This window comes from Mustela nivalis, assembly GCF_964662115.1.
Source record: "Mustela nivalis genome assembly, chromosome: 8".
Taxonomy (NCBI): domain Eukaryota; kingdom Metazoa; phylum Chordata; class Mammalia; order Carnivora; family Mustelidae; genus Mustela; species Mustela nivalis.
Genome location: NC_139027.1, coordinates 82194116 through 82216157, shown reverse-complemented (window position 1 = coordinate 82216157; position 22042 = coordinate 82194116). Strand labels below are relative to the sequence as shown.

The 22042-nt window shown below is 35.8% G+C and overlaps 1 protein-coding gene across 2 annotated transcripts in view; it reads right to left on the bottom strand.

Moving 5' to 3' along the window:
• Window positions 1–22042, bottom strand: part of TMEM182 (transmembrane protein 182) — an 80359-nt gene that overhangs the window by 34716 nt on the left and 23601 nt on the right. For both annotated transcript variants that reach the window (XM_082747169.1, XM_082747168.1), the window contains exons 2-3: window positions 21860–21959; window positions 20132–20230 (exon numbers count right to left, since the gene is read on the bottom strand). In XM_082747169.1, the coding sequence (XP_082603295.1) occupies window positions 20132–20230; window positions 21860–21959 (199 nt within the window). The remainder of the gene's footprint in view (window positions 1–20131; window positions 20231–21859; window positions 21960–22042) is intronic.

The window sequence follows — 22042 nt, the reverse complement described above, 5'->3', positions numbered from 1 at the left end:
TCTGGCCAGGATGATATCAATGGAAGCATAGTGGAACGTCATAACTCTCACTGCTGCCCAGAAAGACCATAGCCTCTCCTCACGTTAACACATACTAAGTGGGGAACATGGAATTCCACACCCACTTGATTTTTATTGAGGCAGTACCCACCTCTTCTCCAACAGAAGCAGTATCAAAAAGCCAGCCAAAACAGAAGATCCAAAGTTTCATAATACAATACCCCAAATTCCAGGTTTTAATTAAAAAAAAAAATGATTAACCAGGAATATCTCAACTTCGGTAAAGATCACTCAGTAGACCCAGCAATGGCACCATTAGATATTTATCCAAAGGTTAAAACAGTGATTTGAAAGGGCACCAGTACCCCAGTGTTTATAGCAGCAATGTCCACAACAGCCTAAATATGGAAAGAGCCCAGAGTTCCACTGACAGATGAATAGAGAAAATGTGGTATATATATACAATGAAATATTACTCAGCCATCAAAAAAAAGAAATCTTACCATTTGCACTGAAGTGGATGGAGCTAGAGGGTATTATGCTAAGTGAAATAAGTCAATGAGAAAAAGACAATTATCGTATGATTTCACTTACATATGGAATTAAAGAAACAACAGATGAACATAGGGAAAGGGAGGAAAAAAGTATAAGATGAAATCAGAGAGCGAGACAAACCATAAGAGACTCTTACCTATAGGGAACAAACTGAGGATTGCTGGAGGGGTGGTGGGTAGGGGGATGGAGTAACTGGGTGGCAGGCATTAAGGAGGGCATTTGATGTAATGAGCTCTGGTGATATATGCAACTGATGAATCAAACTCTACCTCTGAAACTAACAATATACTATATGTTAATTAATAGATTTTATATAAAATAAAAATTTTTAAAAAGATCACTCAGTAGATACTAACAGACAGAGTTAGTATTAGCTAATAAAGCTTTTGAATGAGCCATGATAAAATGTCCCAAAAAGAAATATGGATGTGCTTGAATTAAATTGAAGAGAAAAAAAAAATCTTGGCAAAGAAATAGAAGGTATAAAGAGCTAAAAGAAAATTTTAAGAATGAATAAAATATAATAGCCAAAAATAAAAACTCAATGGATGGTCTGGAAAGTGGAATGAAGTAGAAAAATGAGATATAGTAAAAAACACTAAAGACAGATCAAAATGCATGGAATTCTAAGAAAACTCAAGTGGTCCATAGTAAGGCAAGAAAAAGAAAACAGAGAAATAAAAAACAGAACAAAGAGAAAATAAACATTTAAATGGCAGGGTTAAACCCTAACATATCAAAAATGGCATTAAATATAAATAATATAAATACACTAACTAAAGGACAGCTTTGCCTTAGTGTATATGTACCTAACAAGAGAGTGTCAAACTACTTGAGGCAGAAACTGATAGAACCAAAAAAAGAAAAGAATCCACTATTATAGTTGAAGACTTCAACTCCTCCCTGTAAGAAATGGACAGATCCAGCAGGGAAAAAATCAGTAAGGTCCTATCTGGGCTCAGCAACACCATCAATTAACTGGATATAATTGACATCTATCTACAGACCACTTCAACAAACAATGGCAGAATAACATGGTTTTCCAACTCATATGGAACGCTCACTAAGACCATATTCAGGACCATAAAGCATAACTTTATAAATTTAAAGTAGAACTCAAACAATGTCTGCTTTCAGACCACAGCAGAGTTAAATTAGAAATTAATAACAAAAAGATTAACTGGAAAAATCCCAAAATATGTGGAGATTTAAAAACACACTTCCAAATAACACAGAGGTCAAAGAAGAAATTTCAGAAATTTAAAATATTTTCAACTAAATGAAATGAAAATACAACTTATCAAAATATGTGGAATTCAGGAAAAGCAGTGCCTAATGGGAAATTTACAGTACTAAATGCATATATTAGAAAAGAAGAAATATCTACTATCAATTACCTGAGTTTAAACCTTAAGAAACTAAAAAAAAAAGTTGAGTGAATTAAATCCAAAGTAAGCAGAAGCAAAGAAATAATATGAATTAGAAAAATATCAGTGAATTTGAAAAGAGAAAATCAACAAAACCAAAAGATTGTCTTTGCAATGATCAACAAAATTGATAAGCCTCTAGCCAAGCTACTTAATGGGGAGGGTGGGGAAAAAGAGGACACAAATTACTAATGTCAGAAATGAAAGAAGGAACATCACTGCATTTTTTGCATGGATTTTAAAGATTTATTTATTTATTTATTTGACGGTGGGGAGAGAGAGAGAGCACACATAGGCAGAGTGTCAGGCAGAGGGAGAGAGAGAAGCAGGCTCTCTGCTGAGCAGAGAGCCCGATTGTGGGGCTCGATCCCGGGACACTGGGATCATGACTTAAACCAAAGGCAGCTACTTAATCGACTGAGCCACCCAAGTGCTCCTTTTGCATGGATTTTTAAAGGGCAATAAAAGATAGCTATATTTATCATGGTGAACACTTCATAATGTTGAATCACTAAGTTGTACACCTGAAATTAATATAATACTGTATGTCAAGTATATTGCAATAAAAAATTAATAAGCAGCCAATAAATGGGATAATAAAGAAATACTATGAAATATTCTATGCCTATGAATTTGATAATGTTGATGAAATGGACCAATTACTTTAAAGATGCAATCAGCCAAAACTCAAGTAATAAATCCCAATATCTATTAAAGAATTAACAATTAATAATCTTCTTAAGCAGAAAACACCAGGCCCAGATGGATTAATTGGTGAATTCTACCAAGTATTTAAAGAAAAATTCTATCAGTTCTCTACAGATGATAGAACAGAGATAATACCTCCAAAATCAGCCAAAACTCAAGTAATAAATCCCAATATCTATTAAAGAATTAACAATTAATAATCTTCTTAAGCAGAAAACACCAGGCCCAGATGGATTAATTGGTGAATTCTACCAAGTATTTAAAGAAAAATTCTATCAGTTCTCTATCAGATGATAGAACAGAGATAATACCTCCAAAATCATTCTAGGAGGCCAACATTATTCTAACACCAAAATCAGACATTATAAGAAAACTAGAGACCAACAGTTCTCATGAACACAGATGTAAAAATCATCAACTAAATCTTAGCTAATTGAATACAAAAATGTGTATAAAGAATTATGCACCATGATCCAGCGGGATTTATCCTAGATATGTAAGCCTGATTCAACATTTCAAAAACCAATTAATAAAATCTATCATATTAGCAAACTAATAAAGGAAAAAAATCACATGATCATATCAATAGATGTAGAAAAAGCATCTGACAAAATCCAATACCAATTCATGATTAAAAAAAAAAAAAAAAAACACTCTCAAGCAACTAGGAATAGGGCACCTGGGTGGCTCAATCAGTTAAAGATCTGCCTTCGGCTCAAGTCATGATCCCTGTGTCCTGGGATTGAGTCTCACATCTGGTTCCCTGCTCAGCAAGGATTCTGCTTCTCTCTCTGACCCTCCCCCTGCTTGTGCTCTCTCTCTTTTTCTCTCTCAAAAATAAATAAAATCTTAAAAAAAAAAAAACAAGAATAGAGGGGAAATTCCTCAAATTGATAATGCATATGTACAAAAATCCTACAGCTAATATTATGCATAGTAGTGAGAAACTTGTAACTATTCCACTAATTCTCAAGGATGTCCCCTCTCACCACTCCTTTCCAACATCACACTGGAAGTCCTTGCTAATGTAATGAGATGAGAAAATAAAATAAAAGGTATATAGATTGGGAAGGAAGAAAGAAAACTGTCTTTGTTAATTGATGACATGATCATCTATATAGAAAATCTAAAATAATCTTAAAAAATACCTGTAGTACTAATAATAGCAAGGCTGTAGTAACACTGGTACACAAAATCAATTGATTTCTTATATACCAGCAATTAACAAATAAAATTTGAAATTAAAACCCAAATACCATTTATGTTAACACCTCTAAAATTAGTTAGGTATAAATTGAACAAAATATGTACAAGATCTATATGAGGAAAACCAAAAAATCCTGATGAACAAAATCAAAGTTCTAAACAAATGGAGAGATGCTCCATGTTCATTGGTAAGAAGACTCAGTATATCTTAAATTTGATTATAGATTCTATGTAATCCCAATAAAAATCCTAGAAGATTATTCAGTAGATACCAACAAACTGACTCTAAAGTTTATATACAGAGGTAAAAGACCCAGAATAGCCAGAACAATATTGAAGCAGAGGAACAAGCCTGGAGAACTGACACTATTTGACTTCAAGATTTACTATGAAGCTGTAATAACCAAGACAGTGTGGTACTGACAAAAGAAATGACATATATAGATCAATGGAACATAATATATAGCCCAGAAACAAATGCATATAAACATAGTCAAATGACCTTTGACAAAGGAGCAAAGACTGTAAAACGGAGCAAGGAAAATGATACTGGAACAACTGGACATCTGCATGCAATAAATTGAATATAGATACAGAACCTACACTCTTCAAGAAAATTAAACTCAAAATGGATCATAAACCTAAAAGTAAAACACTCAAACTATAAAACCCTCATAAGATAATATAGGAGAAAACCTAGATGTTCTTGGGTATGGCCATGACTTTTTAGATACAACAAAAAGGCACAAACCAAATAATTGAGTTTGAAGTTGAGTTTTCAACTTCATTAAATTTAAAAATTCTTTCACAAAAGACAATGTTAAAATAATGGGAAGACAAGTCACAGAGTGGGAGGAAATATTTGCAAAAGATACATCCAATAAAAAACTGTAATTCAAAATATACAAAGAACTCTTAAAAATAAGAGGACAAAATATCCAATTAAAAAGTAGACAAATAGCCAAACTATGGAAGGAACCTAGATGTCCAGCAACAGATGAATGGATAAAGAAGATGTGGTATATATACACAATGGAATACTATGCAGCCATCAAAAGAAATGAAATCTTGCTATTTGCGATGACGTGGATGGAACTAGAGGGTATCATGCTTAATGAAATAAGTCAAGCAGAGAAAGACAACTATCATATGATCTCCCTGATATGAGGAAGTGGAGATGCAATGTGGGGGGTTTAAGGGGGTAGGAGAAGAATAAATGAAACAAGGTGGGATTGGGAGGGAGACAAACCATAAGTGACCCTTAATCTCACAAAACAAACTGAGGGTTGCTGGGGAGAGGGGGGTTGGGAGAAGGGGGGTGGGGTTATGGACACTGGGGAGGGTATGTGAGTGAGTGCTGGGAAGTGTGTAAACCTGGTGATTCACAGACCTGTACCCCTGGGGATAAAAATATATTATATGTTTATAAAAAATTTAAAAATGGTCAAAAAAAAGTAGACAAAGACTGTAACAGAAACAAAGATATAAAGAGGGCAAATAAACTTATGAAAAGATGCAACACATTATATGGGCTCAGGGAAATGCAAACTGAAGCAATGAGATACCACTACATGCCTATTAAAATGGCCAAAATCCAGAACATTGACAAGATTAAATTCTAGAGGATTACAGCAATAAGAAATCTCAACTCTAGTGAGAATGCAAAATGGTTCAGCTACTGCGCAGAAGGGTTTAGCAGTATTTTATAAAATGAAAGAAACCCTTGCCATTCTATCCAGCAATCATCCTCCTTATATTCACCCAAAGGATTTGAAAAGTTGTGTCCACATAAAAACTTGCATGTGGATGACTATAGCAGCTTTATTCACAATGACCCAAACTTGGAAGCAACTGAATTGTCCCTCAATAGGTACATGGATAAATAAAATGTGACACAACCACCCAATGGAATATTATTCAGGAATAACAAGAAATGAGCTACCAGGCCATGAAAAAAAAATGGAAAAAATTTAAACACCTATCACTAAGTGAAGAAAAAACAATCTGAAAAGGCAGCACGCTGTATGATTAAACACAATATGACATTCTAGAAAACGTAAAAATATGAAGACCGTAAAAAGATCGGTGGTTGCAGGATGTCGGGGTGGAGCGGAGGTGAACAGGCAGAGCACTAAGGATTTTTAAAACGATTTTATTTATTTATTTGAGACAAAGAACAGGATGTGGGGGGCAAGAGACAAAGGGAGAAGCAGGCTCCCTGCTGAGCAGGGAGGTCGATGTGGGGCCTGTTCCAAGGACCCTGAGATCATGACCTGAACCAAAGACAGATATTTAACTAACTGAGCCACCCAGGTACCTCAGAACAGAGGATTTTTAGGGCAGTGAAATGATGTCATATGATAACGTAATAATGGACGCAATATGTATCATTATACATTTGTCTAAACCCATAGAATATACAACATCAAGATTAAGCCCTAAAGTAAATTACAGACTTTGGTAATTATGAGGTCTCAATGTAGTTTCATCAGTTGCAACAAATGTACCACTCTGGCAGGGGACGTTGATAACAGGGATGGCCTGCATGTGTTGGAACAGTGGGTATATGAAAAGTCTCTATATCTTCTCTCAATTTTGCTGTGAATCTAAAATTGCTCTAAAAATTGTCTTCAAATAGAAAAGAGATAGCTTAGCAGACTTGATTAAAAAAAAAATCTTCTAACCAAATGTTGTCTGTAACTCACTTCAAATATAATAATTTAGAAATATTGAAAATAAAAAAGTGAAAAAATATATACCACATAAATATCAATTCAAAGAATGAAGGAGTGGGTTATTCTTAGATAAAATAGATTTTAGAATAAAGAAAATTACTGGCAACATTAAATAATGATAAAAGGATGATTCTACCAAAAAGACATAGGAACACTAAATGTGCACGCATCTGACAAAAAGCAGGAAAATATGTGAAGCAAAAACTGATAGAAATGAAAAGAGAAGCAGATAAACCCACAATTATAGCTGGGGACTTCTGTATTGCCTCTCACCAATTACCATAATAGCTAGACAGGAAACCAGCCAGAATACAGAAGAACTCAACAACGCCATCAACAGATAGCCTCTAACTGACATTCAGAGCACATTCCATCCAACCGTACCTTTTTTCAAATGTCAGAAAAATAGACCATATCCTAGGTCACAAAACAAACCTTATTAAATTTAAAAGAATTTAAATTGTACGCAGTATGGTCTTTGGTCACAAGGGAATCAAACTAAATATTAATAACAGAAAGATTGAAAGAAAATCTTCAAACTCTCGGAAACTAAACAATACACTTCTAAATAATCTATGAGTCAAACAATCAGTCACAAGGGAAATTAAACAACACACTGAGTTGAATGAAAATAAAAATAAATAGTATCAAAAGTGTGGGAAGCTGCGGGGCCTGGGTGGTACAGTCTGTTGAGCATCCAGCTCTTGGTTTCTGCTCAGATCACAGTTTCAGAATGGTGAGATCCAGCCCCACATGAGGTTCCACGCTCAGTACAGACTGTGCCTGTTTCTCTCTCCTTCTCCCTCTGTCCCACCCCACTCTCTAAAATGAATAGATAAATCTTAAAACAAACAAAAACTGCGTGGAACAGCAAAAGCAGTGCTGAGAGTGAAATCTCTACCTGTAAATGCTTATATTAGATAAGAGGATAAAATATCAATAATCTAATCTTTCACCTCAAGAAAGTATAAAAAGGAGAGCTAGACAAATCTAAAGCAATCAGAAAGAAGGAAATAAGAAAAGGCATAGGTCAATGAAATTTAAAACAGAAAACCAATAGAAAAAAATGAAAAAAAGCAGCATCTTTGAAAAGCTCAACAAAATTAACAATCTTCTAATAATACGGACAAAATAAAAATAAGACACAAAATGCCAATATCTGGAATGAAAACATGGGATATCACCATAGATACTGCATTCATAAAAAATAATAAGGGAATATTTTGAACTCTATACATACAAATTTTACCACTGAGATGAAATAAACCAATTCCTAGAAAAACACAAACTGTCACAAATCACATGTTAAATACATAATCTGAATAGCCGTGTAATTATTGAGGAAATTAGATTTATAATTTTAAATTCCCCGAAAGTCAAATCTCCTGACCCAGATGATTTCACTAGTAAATTATATCAGATATATACATTTAAAGAGAATTAGTACCAATTCTCCACAATCTCTTCCTGAATATGGAAGAAGAGAAGACACTTCCCAGTTTACTTAATGAAATCATTACTACAGATACTTAACCTAGATGAGCAGTAAAAAAAAAAGAAAACTACAGATCAATATCCTTCATAAATACAGATGCAAAAATCCTTAATAAAATACTAACATAGAATTAAGCAATGTGTAAAAAGAAATATTTATCATGAACATATGTGGTTTATTCCTATTAAAGAGGCTGGCTCAGTATCTGAAAATCAAGAAATGTAATACAAAATATTAATATGATAAAGAACAATAGTATTGTGACCATATCAACTGATGCAGAAAAAAATTTAACAAAATTCAACATCCATTTGTGACAAAAATGCTCAGGAAATAAGGAGTAGAGGACAACATCCTAGAGTTAATAACGAGCATCTCAAATAAATAAATAAATAAATAAATAAATAAATAAATAAAATCTATAGCAACATCATACTTAAGGAAGTCTTCTCCTGAAGACTAGAAATGAGGCAAGACTGTCTGCTCTCACTGTTGTTATTCACCATAATACTGGAAGCTATAGTGCATGCAATAGCGCAAGAATAGGAAATAAAAAGCATATGTTTATACGCAAGCAAGGAAGAAATAAAACTGTTCCTATATGCCAATGACATGATTCTTTCTACAGAAAATCCCAAATAATGTACAAAAAATTAAAAAATAAAACAAACAAAACCTCCTAAAGCTACTAAGTAAATTTAGCAAGGTCTTAGAATACAATGTAAACATAAAAAATCAATTATAATTCTATTATCAATAAACACATAGAAACCACAATTTAAAATATATTAACAGTTGTAATTGCTCAAAAATTTAAATACTTAGATGTAAATCTAGTAGTGCACATTCAGGATTTGTAAGCTGAAAACTATAAAATGCTGATGTAAGAAATTTAAAAGGATCTTAATAAATGGAAAAATATATTGCATTCACTGATTGGAAGACAACATAATAAAGACTCAACAAAATAAAATTAATTCTTCCCAAATTGATAGAGGCAATTCTATCATCCAAGAAAGATTTTTTTTATAGATATAGGAAAGAGTATCCTAAATTTCATATTGAAATGCAAACAATCTAGAATAGCTAAAATAATTTTGAAAAAGAACCTAATAGGAGGAATCATTCACTCCAACTTCAAGATATAGCTAAACTCATGAGGATGATGTGGCACTGGCAGACAGACCAACATATAGATCAGCAGAACAGGATACATAATCCAGAAATAGTCCCACACAAGTATAACTAATTATATTTTAACAGGTGTACAAAGGCAATTCAATGGGGGAAAAGACAGGCTTTCCAACAAATGGTACTAAAGCAATGGAACACACATTTGAAAAATTGTAAATCATACACTTTACACAAAAGTAACTCAAACTGGATCATAAATTTAAATGTAAAACATAAAACTTAAAAACTTTTGGGAGAAAATCTTCAGAACCCGAGGCTTCATAGATAGTTCTCAGATATGACACCAGAAGTATGATCCATAAAAGAAAAATGCCATAAATTAAACTTCATCAAAATTTGCAACTCTTACTCTGTGAAAGATATTGTTAAGTTTATGAAAAGACAAGCTACAGATTGGGAAGAAGTGTTTGGAAAACACATACTCAATAAAAGACTCATATCTAGAAAATATTAAAAAATCTCAAAATTCACAATAATAATCATTTGATTAGAAAATATGTTGATAATTATTGTGTCCACTTTGGCAGTACATATACTAGAAAATACACTGATAGCTATTGTAAAGGTTTGGAAATTTCCGTAATGAAAATTTTTTAAAACTACAAAAAGGGAAAACTGGTATTTAAGGTACATAGCAATCTGGACATAAGGGTTGTATTTTATTGTTCTGTGTTACAGGTATTGTCTACTCGATAGATTTCCTTACTGGTTGTTAAGTAATTTTAAAAGGACCATGCTAGATTCAGACAAATTTTTACTTCCTAATGTCTTTGTGTTAGCCATCTGGAATATAGCAAACTTCCTCATTTGTCGGCCTGAATCCACATTTGACTTTCCACAGTCTGTTAACAATGCAATAACTGGAGAAATTCTTTTACAACACAAATTAGCTCAAAACCACCCCTTAACCCTCTTCTCCTCTCATTCAGAGAACATGAGCCAAGGTCCTTACACTGGCCCAACCCCCCCCATACCATCCACTTCCCTCACCATCTCCTCTACTCTCTACTCACTCTATCCCTTCCTGAAGTGCTGGCTACTTTTGTGTTCTTTGCACCCATCAGGCATGTTCTACCCTCTACAGCTCATGTTCCCTCTACCTGGAACACTCTTCTGGACATCATATGGTTCACTTCCTCACTTTCTACAAGTGTCCACTCTATCATTTTCTCAGAGCCAAACTCCCCTCTAACCACATTCCAGAGTTCTTATCACCCTCACATCTGTCAGTCCCTTGTCTCCAGCCTCTTTCCATGTTTTGTTTTTCCAAGGCACTGTCATCTTCCAACATGCTCTAAATTGACTTATTTTATCTTGCCTTATGTGTCTCCTCTCTCCAGAATGTCAGCCCAATACGGACAGAGATTTCCTTCTGTTTTGTGCCCTGTTGCTCCCCAGAACCTAGAACAGTGCCTGGCACATAGTACATGTTCAATAAATATTTGTTGAATGAATTTTAATCAAAATTACTAGATAAACAGTGGCAAAGCTTGGCCAATACAGATGGTAGTATTAACTATCTTGTACCAGGATTATGGTGATCTGCTAAGGATAATGATAATGAGCCCTAGTTTTGAAGTCCTTATTCTTTGCCAGAAACTCTACCAAGTGCTTGATGTGACTGCACACACACACACACACACACACACACACTTCAAAGAGCAGGAAGCATTTCACTGGGGAAGTTGTGATGAATTTACCTGCCCTCATGAGAACTTATTTCCAGTGCTCTAAATTGGTATATTGCCATAAAAGTAGTTGACATTTATTGAATACCAACGACATGGCAACTACTCTGCTAAGCACTTGTATTATTATCTCTTCTCATTTTAACAACTGTGTGGGTTAAGACTATACTAATCTTCCCTTTATCAACAAGTACAGTGAGCTTTGTGGAGATAAAAAAGCCAGAGGCAGGAAACACTGGCTTCAGGTAGTGAACACAGACACACCGGCTGGAAGTTCAGCTTGTAACTCCCACAGAACTCTTACCACAAATGCGAGCCCTTGTGCTAAGTACTCTCTGTATAGCATCGACCTAGTCTTCAAAAGAGGGATCAAGGAACGACGACAGGTTAGCTAGATGACAGAGCCCCGTTCCATCAGGGCTGGCCAACTCAAAACAGACATCACCTCTCTGGTCACCTTATTTAATACTGAGATTGCCTCCACACATACACTATCACCTTTTATTCCCCTCCAAGTACCTGACTGACTGATTTTGTCTACCATCTGCCTCCCCCCTATAATGAAAGCTTCACAAGGACAAGAATTTAGGACTGACAATAAAGCACCCAGAACAGTGCCCAGGATACAGTAATTTTTTGACATTTTTTTCCATTGGATTAAGTAAATCTCTTTCCTAAGAAAAGATCCACAGCTTGAAGCAGAAGCAGTAAAATTTAAAGGTAAGAGAGACCCACAGAAGCTCGTTGCTCCCTTTTTTGTCTGCATATTCTGCATGGAAGAAGGAAACTAACCATCATTTATGTGCTTTTGAGCCATGGAGCCTTGAAGGTGGGCACAGAAAGTACACAGTGTGAGTATAATCTGAAGAAGAGCTTGGGTCCTCAGAAGTGTTAGCAATGAATATCTACAGGGCCCCAGTAGTTTTAGTCAGAGGTGATTTTGTGCCCATCCACTCTAGAAGACTTGGCTACGTTAAGAGACATTTTTGACTGGCACAACTGAGAGGTGCTACTGGCATTGAGTGGATAGAGGCTAGGGGTGTCACAAAACATCCTCCAATGCACAGGATAGTTCCATAGCAAAAAATTATCTGGCCCAAATCTCAATACTTCTAAGGCTGAGGTAGCCTGGCACCAAGAGCTTCTCTATGACTGGAGGAGATTTCTACTTCTGAGTATGGCTGACATTTTAATAGATATCACCAGAAGCCTCCATAGAGGCTGGAGCCTGTCCTCCATGAGGGGAAGCCAAGCCATATACACAGTCTTGTTTACAGAAGGTAATCTTCCCATGAGTACAGGGATGTTATATAAGCTGTCAATCAATCCTTAGATGCACATGAATCAATTGCAGGGAACACAAAATAACACCCTCTGAAAGAGTGATTTTTAATTTCAGCCTTGATATTGGGCCCTGGAACTGGAAAGCCAAATAACTGTATCTTCATGAGCTGCAGCTGTGGAAGGCTGAGTGAGCTGCCCTGTGGGTGCCTCCAACTTGAATGCAGGGGAGCCTTCCCTGGGTCACAGATTAAAAAGTCCGCCAGAAATCGGGAACTGCAGGCACCCTGTAATATCACACTGTTTCTGTGGCCATGGCTGTGTAATCCCCAATGACTGAATGAACAGTAGGACATGGAGTGGATGTTAAGGTATCTCTCAATATTTAGGTACTTGACATGATTTTTAAAAAAGGACCTGTAATTTCCATCATATTTTGCAGTGTAGTTTTTTTCCTATATAACTAAAGCAGAACAGAAGGAACTTTGGTAAATTTAAGACAATGCCCAGACTTACCATATTTGAACATGAGAAAATTAGGAAATAAGACCCAGCTACACCAGCATTATTGATCAGGAAGCTGGAAGTCACCCCAATGAAATTAGGTACCTAGGACATGCTGATATATCTTCTTAGTTATATAAGTATTTTCATTAACTTTAGACTCAAATCTTAATTCATTTCTGTGCTGTTTAAAATTGTCAAATATAAGGGTATTTATGTTTGATTTTACCTTTCATAAGGCAAAATATGTGTGATTTTTTAAAAATTTTGTTTATTTATTTGACAGAGAGAGAGAGATCACAAGTAGGCAGAGAGGGAGGCAGAGAGAGAGAGGGAAGCAGGCTCCCTGCTGAGCAGAGAGTCTGATGTGGGATTTGATCCCAGGGTCCTGGGATCATGGCCTGAGCCGAAGGCAGAGGCTTAACCCACTGAGCTACTCAGGTGCCCTGTGTAAATCCTGTGCGCTTGTGGACTCCAAGTCCAAGTCCAAGCTGCTGGCTAATCACAAAGGTCTCAACTTCCTTGCTGCCCATTCCTTAAACATCCTGTATGAGGGTTCGCGCCCCCATCATTCTGATGCTCTGCCCCCTTTATGAGCATCTCTGCTTTCTGACCTCTCCTCTTGGAAAAGGAGAAGGAAACCTGAGGTAGGGCTATTGTCCGGCGACAGAGCAAGTGCAGGAAAATGGAACGGTTCCCTGGGGGAGGAAGGGCACTACCAGGAAGGAGGGCAGGGCCGTAAGGTCCGATCCAAGGGAACCGGAAGTAAGCAGGAGTGAGATACAGAGCAGCAGGCCTGTAAGTCTCAGGCCAAACCAGCAGAGCAGGCGGGATTAGGTTTAGAAAGAGCGTAGCTGAGTCTTCAGTGTAGACAGCTATCAGTGGTCATGAAAACTCTTGCATTATCCCATCTTATCCAATTCCTTCATGCCCCTCTCATTCCCAGTCACTCTGCATTTGTCACTGAGGGCTACCAACTCCTTCCCAAGAATCTCACCACCACCAAACCCTCTGGCAGGGCTGACAGCCTCCTCAGCAGCTGGCTTCTCAAGGCTTCTTTTCCTTTCTCCTTTGTGGGTGGTTCTATGCTGCTTTCTTTCTCCCCCTAAGTATAATTGAAATTTTACCATCTCTTTTTCTATGACTTTTTTCTTAAAGATTATACCTTATATCAAAAACTACCTCTGTGGGTATTATGCTTAGTGAAATTAGTCAATCAGAGAAAGAAAACTATCATATGATCTCCCTGATATGAAGAAGTTGAAAGGTAAAGTGGGGGGTTTGGGGGGTAGGAAAAGAATAAATGAAACAAGATGGGATCAGGAGGGAGACAAACTATAGGAGACTCTTAATGTCACAAAACAAACTGAGGGTTGAGGGGGAGGGGGGGTTATGGCGTTGGGGAGGGTATTGCTATGGTGAGTGCTGTGAAGTGTGTAAACCTGGCGATTCATAGACCTGTACCCCTGGGGCTAATAATACATTATGTGTTTATAAAAAAATTAAAAAATTTTTAAAAACCACCTCTGTAATTCCTCATCAGTATCTGCTGTTCTAATTAAGGTCTTTCGAGGAAGTCAGTTCTACACAGCAAGCTATGGGCTGAATTATTTTGCAATGGTGTTTTATCATCAAACCAACTTTAAAATGTTGAAATCCAAACTAAATCCCCATCCTCCGCTTTCAGATGTGACTCCCTCCTCCTACTGCTCATATTTCTGCCCTCCTTACCAAATGTTCTTAGCTGAAGTCATGCACAGTTCAGGGCTTGCTGGCAAGCAATGACGTACCATGGCCTGACACAACAACAAAGAAAACCTATCCCTACCTTCTGATTCACCATTCACACTTCTGTAAATATAATCCAAAGAATTAACACAAATTATGACATGGTACAGGCATAAAATTATTTTTATTTGAAATGTTTTTCCCTGTTTTTTTTTATTACATTAGTTTTAATGTGGAAGTAGTAACTAACATATTTAAAATTTTAAAAATCATTGGGTAAAAATGTGGACAAGTTCTTGCTAACTTAGAAAGGATACGTGTTTATAACAATTAAAACTATGTAAAATATGCATATAAAAGGATTGGCAAGAAATACTCTAAAATAGTATTTATCAGTGGGACGGAGGTGACTATCTTACCCTTTATTGCACATTGTTTAAATTGTTTAAGTGTTTATGCCTTCTTCCAAAGGGAATTTCTTCATCATCCTAGATTCCTCCAGCTTTGCTTTGTTTAGCTACCTATTTTTACACATTAACTCTTTTTTTTTAATTAAAAAAATTTTTTTAATATTTTATTTATTTATTTGACAAGGAGAAAGAGTACAAGCAGAGAGAGCAGCAGGCAGGGAAAGAAGGAGAAGCTGATCAGAGAGTCCCCAGTGGGGCTCCATCCTAGGACCCGAGATCATAATCTGAGCCGAAGGATGACACTTAACCCAGGCATCCCTACACATTAACTACTTAAATAAATCTATAACCATTATTCCCTTTGTATCCTTGCTGCCCTGCCCTCATTGGCCCTGAGGACATGTTGACCCTTTAAGGGATCAGCACTTGCTCCTAGCCCTTCTCCCTTCTCCTCCTCTGACTAGAGAGCTGGCAACTCTAGGTCCCAGCCCACCGAAGCCACATGACACTGCTCTGATGACTACAGCATTGGCAGAAATCTACTGGAGAATTCTAGGGACAGCCTGCTCTTCTGAAGATGGAAGAGCATAGCTTCAACTGTGCATTTTTTAGCTTGTTAGTTTCCTGTCACTTGCCACCTAACACATGGCTGACTAATATCTTGCCTACCTGCCTCCTTGCTGTTCTAGTCTTCTATAATCTGCTTTGCCTTACAATTTTGTGTAAGGGTGAAGAAAGAGAAGACCGGAAAAGAATACAAAATAAATAAACATTGACAATAAATGCAAAGGACAGCTGACATGTGAAAGCAGTGTTGAAGACTGAAAAATTATTTTAAAAAGTATGAAAAACAATTTAAGAGTAATCTAAGTCCACTTAGCAAAGGCTTGAAAAATTCCTACACACACCAACAGTTCCTTAGGGCACCAGGATGAATACCACAGTATAGGGTAGCAACAAGGCTCTCCCAAAGTTTTCATTTAGCATTCAGTCTCTGGTAGGTACACCAGTGAGCCAAACACACAAGATGTCACTGCCATGGAGCTTAGAGTTGAACTGGGAAGCAAATACATGAACAAAATAATTACACAAGCAAACAAAATCTGTGCTATGGATAGTCAAATTCAAGTATGGCTCAGTCAGTAGAGCATGCAACTCTTCATCTCAGATTTGTGAGTTCAAGACCCACATTGAGCATAGAGCCTCCCCCCTGCAAAAAAAAGAATGGTCTTGATAAAGGAGAACCTGGTCTATTCACTAATGGAGCAGAGGGCTGGCAAGGAAAACTTCCTTAAGGAAACTGACCTATGAGCTAGCTTGGAGGATGAGCCTGCTTGTTAGAGAAACAAAGGGAGGAGGGGCTGGGAAGAAAGGAAGAGTTTTTGGAGAGGAGGGACACTAAATCCAAAGCCCCCACAGAATGAGGGCTAACACTGATTCTGAGAAACACAAGGAAGGTCATGGTGTGTGTGTGTGTGTGTGTGTTTCCAAGAAAAGGAAAAATTACTTTCATATATTCTGCTTAAGAAGAAAACCAAGGAGCTTTTGCACTAAGTCATTCCATAGAGATACAGAAGCATTTACTAAGTACCATGCACTATACTAGGTTCTGGAATATAAATATGAGTAGGATATATTCTGTGCCTTTAGGGAGTTCCAACAAATAATAAACTAAAACAAACAATTGTAGTTGTTTATAATGAGCACTTTGATGTAGGTGTGGCCAAAGGCTGTGGGGACAACAACAAAATGATTAATTCATTCAGAGGCTCAATTACCTAGAAAATTAATCTATGTTCTGTACATCATTACCAAATGATACCGATTAAAAGAAATATGACTGAGTTTAATCATGAAACAAACCACAAAATCTAAATTCTGAGAGATATCAAAAGGTAATGGAATTGTTTAAAAGACTTTGAAGTACACAACCCTACTTTAACAACCTCTCTAGGCTTGGGCAACCATTCAAATAACCAGAATTGCACATAAAGAAATTTTAGGATACATATCTGAGGCAAAGATAAATAAAGGAAACACTGAATTAGACCTTATCAGGATTAGATACAGAAGTAGAAAAGGCCAGCATAACATTAAAATTCTTCTTTTGTTGAGATCCAGTGAAAAGACTTGTACTTAAGAAGAGTTAATGGCAAACATTAAAATCTGCCTTTTCATTCACTTAGTTAATATGATTATCCATAAACAAAATCCAGAGACTTGGGCCTTTGCAATAGTTCTGCCAATAATCAGCTGTGTGAAAACAGACTCACGTGGTTTCTCTGAATCTCAGTCTCCGTATTATGAAATAGAATAATTTCATCATTTGCATCTGATGGTTACAAAACAGTCTTCCAGAAAAATTAGATACTACTCTTTTATTTTCACTGATTTCAATACTGGCTAACTACAAGCACAAGAGCTCAGGAGAATACAGAGCCATTTTACCAATTATTTGCCAGGCTGGAAAGCACAGATTTTACAAATAATACTTTGAATTTAGCCAAGATAAATTAGCAAATGTATAATGCCTGATCATTATAAGGCTACATGAAGCCAAAGAGTGGCTATGGAGTCTAGTAAAGACTAGATGGCCTCACTAACTAGGAAACATGCACATTCAATCAGGTAAAACCCTTCTAATGATATCTATGGCCTTTCTCTTGGATAAAGGAAATCATAAGAAAAAAATCACCCAAATATAATGTCAGATATCATTGTACATTATTATGAAGGTAAATGAAATATGTGTATGCTATTTCTATTGTAGGACATACTTTTTCCCATCTCAGTCATTTTTGCTAAAGTGTTTGATAAAGTTGCTTAAAGTGAATAGGGAGTTACAAGATGTGAGCCAAAGAGGAATCTGCTAATTTAAAACAAAACAAAACAAAAAATTGGAATATGGTTTTGTCATTAGATCCAAAAAATGACACAGTAATTACATGCAGTGCTACACAATAATTCTAAGCATAATTGCAGTATAATTTTTGTGACATGCACTTTCTATCCATCTCCATCATAATTATTATGTTTAGATCATGTCACCTTGTTTTTAAAGTTCTCTTCTATTTCCTTAAGGTGCAGGCTTTTCAAATATGTAGAGTCATTTAAAATATATGTACCCCACAATACCTATCTCATCACAGGACCTGAACATATGAGGATCAACAAAAATCCTAATATTTATGCAAATACCTAATGTTGTGGAAAGTCAACCCTGTACAACTTCTTAGTCCATTTTAGAAAAATAAGAATGTCAGGGGAATACTTCTTTTGCAACTTTTTATAATACAAAATTGTTTCTCCTACTCTTTGCTATGCCATCTTTCTCTTATCAATGAGAAGGTCCATGTCCCACAGGATGCAAAGGGCTTTGAGAAATGGGAACTGCCTTGTGCAGTTTTCAATGGGAAAGAGCATCCACACTGCAAGTTCTCAAGGCCAAAAGCCACAGGCATTTTAAGCACAAGCAACTTTGATGGATAAGCATGGCTGTGTGTCAGTGCACCTCTTTTCCTATCCAGACCCCCCACATCCACTACCATAAAATGTCATGTCAATCATGTGATCTAAGCAGATGGTATATCCTTTGAAGAACTTAAAATTATAAGGTATAAAAATACATATTTTTATAGATAATTTTAAAAAATGATGTATGCTGTAAAGATTTGTTAAGATTTATGATGGTTAATCTTATGTGTTAATTTGGTTAAACTACTCATAATGGGGGTGGGCCTCGTCCAATCAGCTGAAGGCATTAAGAATAAAGATTGAAGTTTCCTTTAAGACACTCTACCAGAGTTTCCACTCTTTAGAGTCAAGACTGTAATGGCAACTCCTATCTAGTCTACAGGCTTGCCTTACAGATTGTAGACTTGCCAGCCTCCACAATGGCATAAGACAATTCTTTAAAATCTCTCCATCAATCCCTTAATCCATCCATCGTCCATCAATCAATCAATCATCCTCACTCCCCAACCTTCACCCTCACCCGTTTACCTGCTACTGGTTCTCTGGAGAGTACTGACTAAACAAGTCAATCCAGCATATTCAATATATTACTTATTATCTTTTATAAAACAAATATATTTTTTAAGGTTTTATTTATTTATTTGACAGACAGAGATCTCAAGTAGGCAGAGAGGCAGTCAGAGAGAGAGGAAGGGAAACAGGCTTCCTGCTGAGCAGAGAGCCTGATGCGGGGCTCAATCCCAGGACCTTGAGATCATGACCCGAGCCAAAGACAGAGGCTTTAACCCACTGAGCCACCCAGGCGCCCCTATAAAAAAATATTTTTGTTCCTGTTTATGACACTGGTAAATTCTGAACCAACTTTTAGTTTTAAGATTATGATAAACACCCTTTATTAAAATCTTCATGAAACCAGCTAAGAATAAAGCTGACATATTGAGCTTAAGTACTTTCTCTAAAACTAGATTTAAGTATATATTATGTGTTTTCTGTACAAATTAAGTTTGTGTACTTTCTATAGAACAAATAGTATGAAAAGACAAAAGATACTAGGTAATTATGACTCTCAGTTAATGATATTTGACTGTTCTTCTCTGAGTTATCACATATAACAAAGTTCAGTCATTTTATAGGAAAATAGTAACATAATCATATTTGTATGTGCAACAGCTGCAAAAACAATGTTGTAAAAGTAGGGTATATATTATGATTACTTGTTGTTGTAAAACTAGTTTCAGGTCAGTTATTCCTAGTATCATTATTTCCACATCATAAAACACACTTATAAATATCTTTATAAGTAGCAAGTAAATTACAATGGCTTTACTTCTATTTATATATTTTTAAAGATTTTTATTCATTTATTTGGCAGAGAAAGAGAGAAAGCATAAGCAGCAGAAGTGGCCAGCAGAGAGAGAGGGAGAAGCAGGCTCCCCACTAAGCAAAGAGTCTGTTGGGGGGTTTGATTCCAGGACCCTGGGGTCATGACCTGAGTTGAATGCAGATGCTTAACCGACTGAGCCACCCAGGTGCCCTACAATGGCTTTACTTTAAAACCTAAATTATATTCAATTATAGTTATAAATGGTATATTATAAAGGCCTCCTATTATTTTATATATAACAGATTGATACCAGAGAAAATATTGAAATGATACATGTTAATTTTTTTTTTTTTCAAAAAAACAAGTCCATCTCAGAGGCATTCAGTGGACCGAGGTACTTACTAATAGCAGAATCATAGGAGGTTGAGTTGTGCTCTCCCCTCATAAAGGGATATGGTGACAGGTAAGCATGTGCGCAGTTCTTGGATGCTGGCTGATTGGCTAGAAAGGAGACCAAACAGAGGTCGTTGTTATTGAGAAAATGAGAGAAGACCTGTTCCTAACAGAAGAGAAATGTGGGATCTGGGACACACAAGCTAAACAAACTGCAGGTTAGATCAACAAGTTCAGAGAACAGTTGAATGAGGGGGAAAAAACTCCCATCAAGCAGCTGAGGGGACCTGGAAAGTGGATTCATCTAAAACATCTAACTCATGACATAGTTCAGTGCAGAGAATGCCCCTAATATCACCTTAAAATTAAAGGCACTACACTTCATTTATTTTCACAAACATATTCTCTAGTTCCTAATTTGATGTTTAGTGCGTAGTAAGTATTCAAAAAGTAATTGTTTTAAAAATCTAATAAACTTAGATTTAACCTTGATCAGTTCTGAATAACATAAAAAGTATTCTATATTCTATTTTTAGGGAAAAGATGGAAATGATAGGTCATACAAGTTAATAATCCAAATGCATTTTTAGTATTTGAAAAAAATACAAGAAAAAACTTTTATGTTGTTTGAAAACTTGAAGATTTCAGTGCGTACTCTTTAAGAAGGAGTGAAATTCTTCCTTCTTCTAAGTCCTTGGAAGAGTCTTCCTCTTGCATAGTCTGATTTACTCTATCAGTCTAAATAGTTTTCACTGGAAGACACTTTTTCTCTTCCCCAAAATGTCTGTAAGAAAGCCTGTCAACTATTTCTTGCAAAATTTTATCTCATTATTACTTGTTTCCTTTTATGCATGCCTACTTGCTGTTAGCTTACTTGTCTTCCAAGATCTCATATTTTTATTATGTTTCCTTTATTATATATATAAATGCCATATTTTGATAAATCACAAGAGTATATACCATATTTTGATATATCACAGAAGTATATGGTAAGGAGACTAATAATTTCAGCCTACAATAACCTTTGGGGTAAGATAAAAGCTAGTTATTTTCAAAGAATAATAAAATATAGGAAATACAGTGAAAAGAATGTATCATATTTTTAAGAGGCTTTTCTACTTCAAAAGAGAACTTTCAAGTTTCTATGAGAGAATGCAAACATCAAAAGCCAGGCATTTCTTCATATTGCCCACAAACTTGGTTAAAGCCCAAACAGAGTGAGCTTTCATCCACTGCGGCTGGCAATTAAGTTTTATTATTTAAAAAGATTTTTTTAACTTTAAAGTCATGAATATAAAATAACATCTCTATTTTTAAATTTTTAAATTTGAGGTTTCGAGGGATAACCTATATATATATTGCTATGTTGCAAATATATATTTGCAACATAGCAATAATAGACATTTGAGAAAAATAATAAAGGTAATATCAATGGTTTTTGTTTTTTGTTGTTTTTATTGAAGTTAGGGTATTTTAAATCAGAACAAGAAAACAGCATATAATTCAGTTTTGCCATAAATATTCAGACTCTTACTTTAGGTTAGAAAATAAAATAATTATTCATATAGCCATTTCTACCTACTGAAAAAGAACCACTTCGTGAGTCTTTTGAAGATATCCTATCAAGATTCTATAGTTAAGAATCCAATCCTGTATTGTAAATGATCTGTACTAAATAAGAAGCTGTTCATTCTTATTTTAATGACAAGGGGGAAAATAAAGCTAAATTGCACTTACTGTACCAGAACTTCCAGATACTGGAATCATTCTCTTCCACAATCCCATTAAACCAACATCTCCAGAAGAATCCTTCATGGTGGAAAGTGATGTTCTCTATCTACACAGAAGACAAATGAAGTAACTTGCCATCAACACAAAGTACATAACTTAAGTTACCATATCCAGGAAAATGTTAAAGAA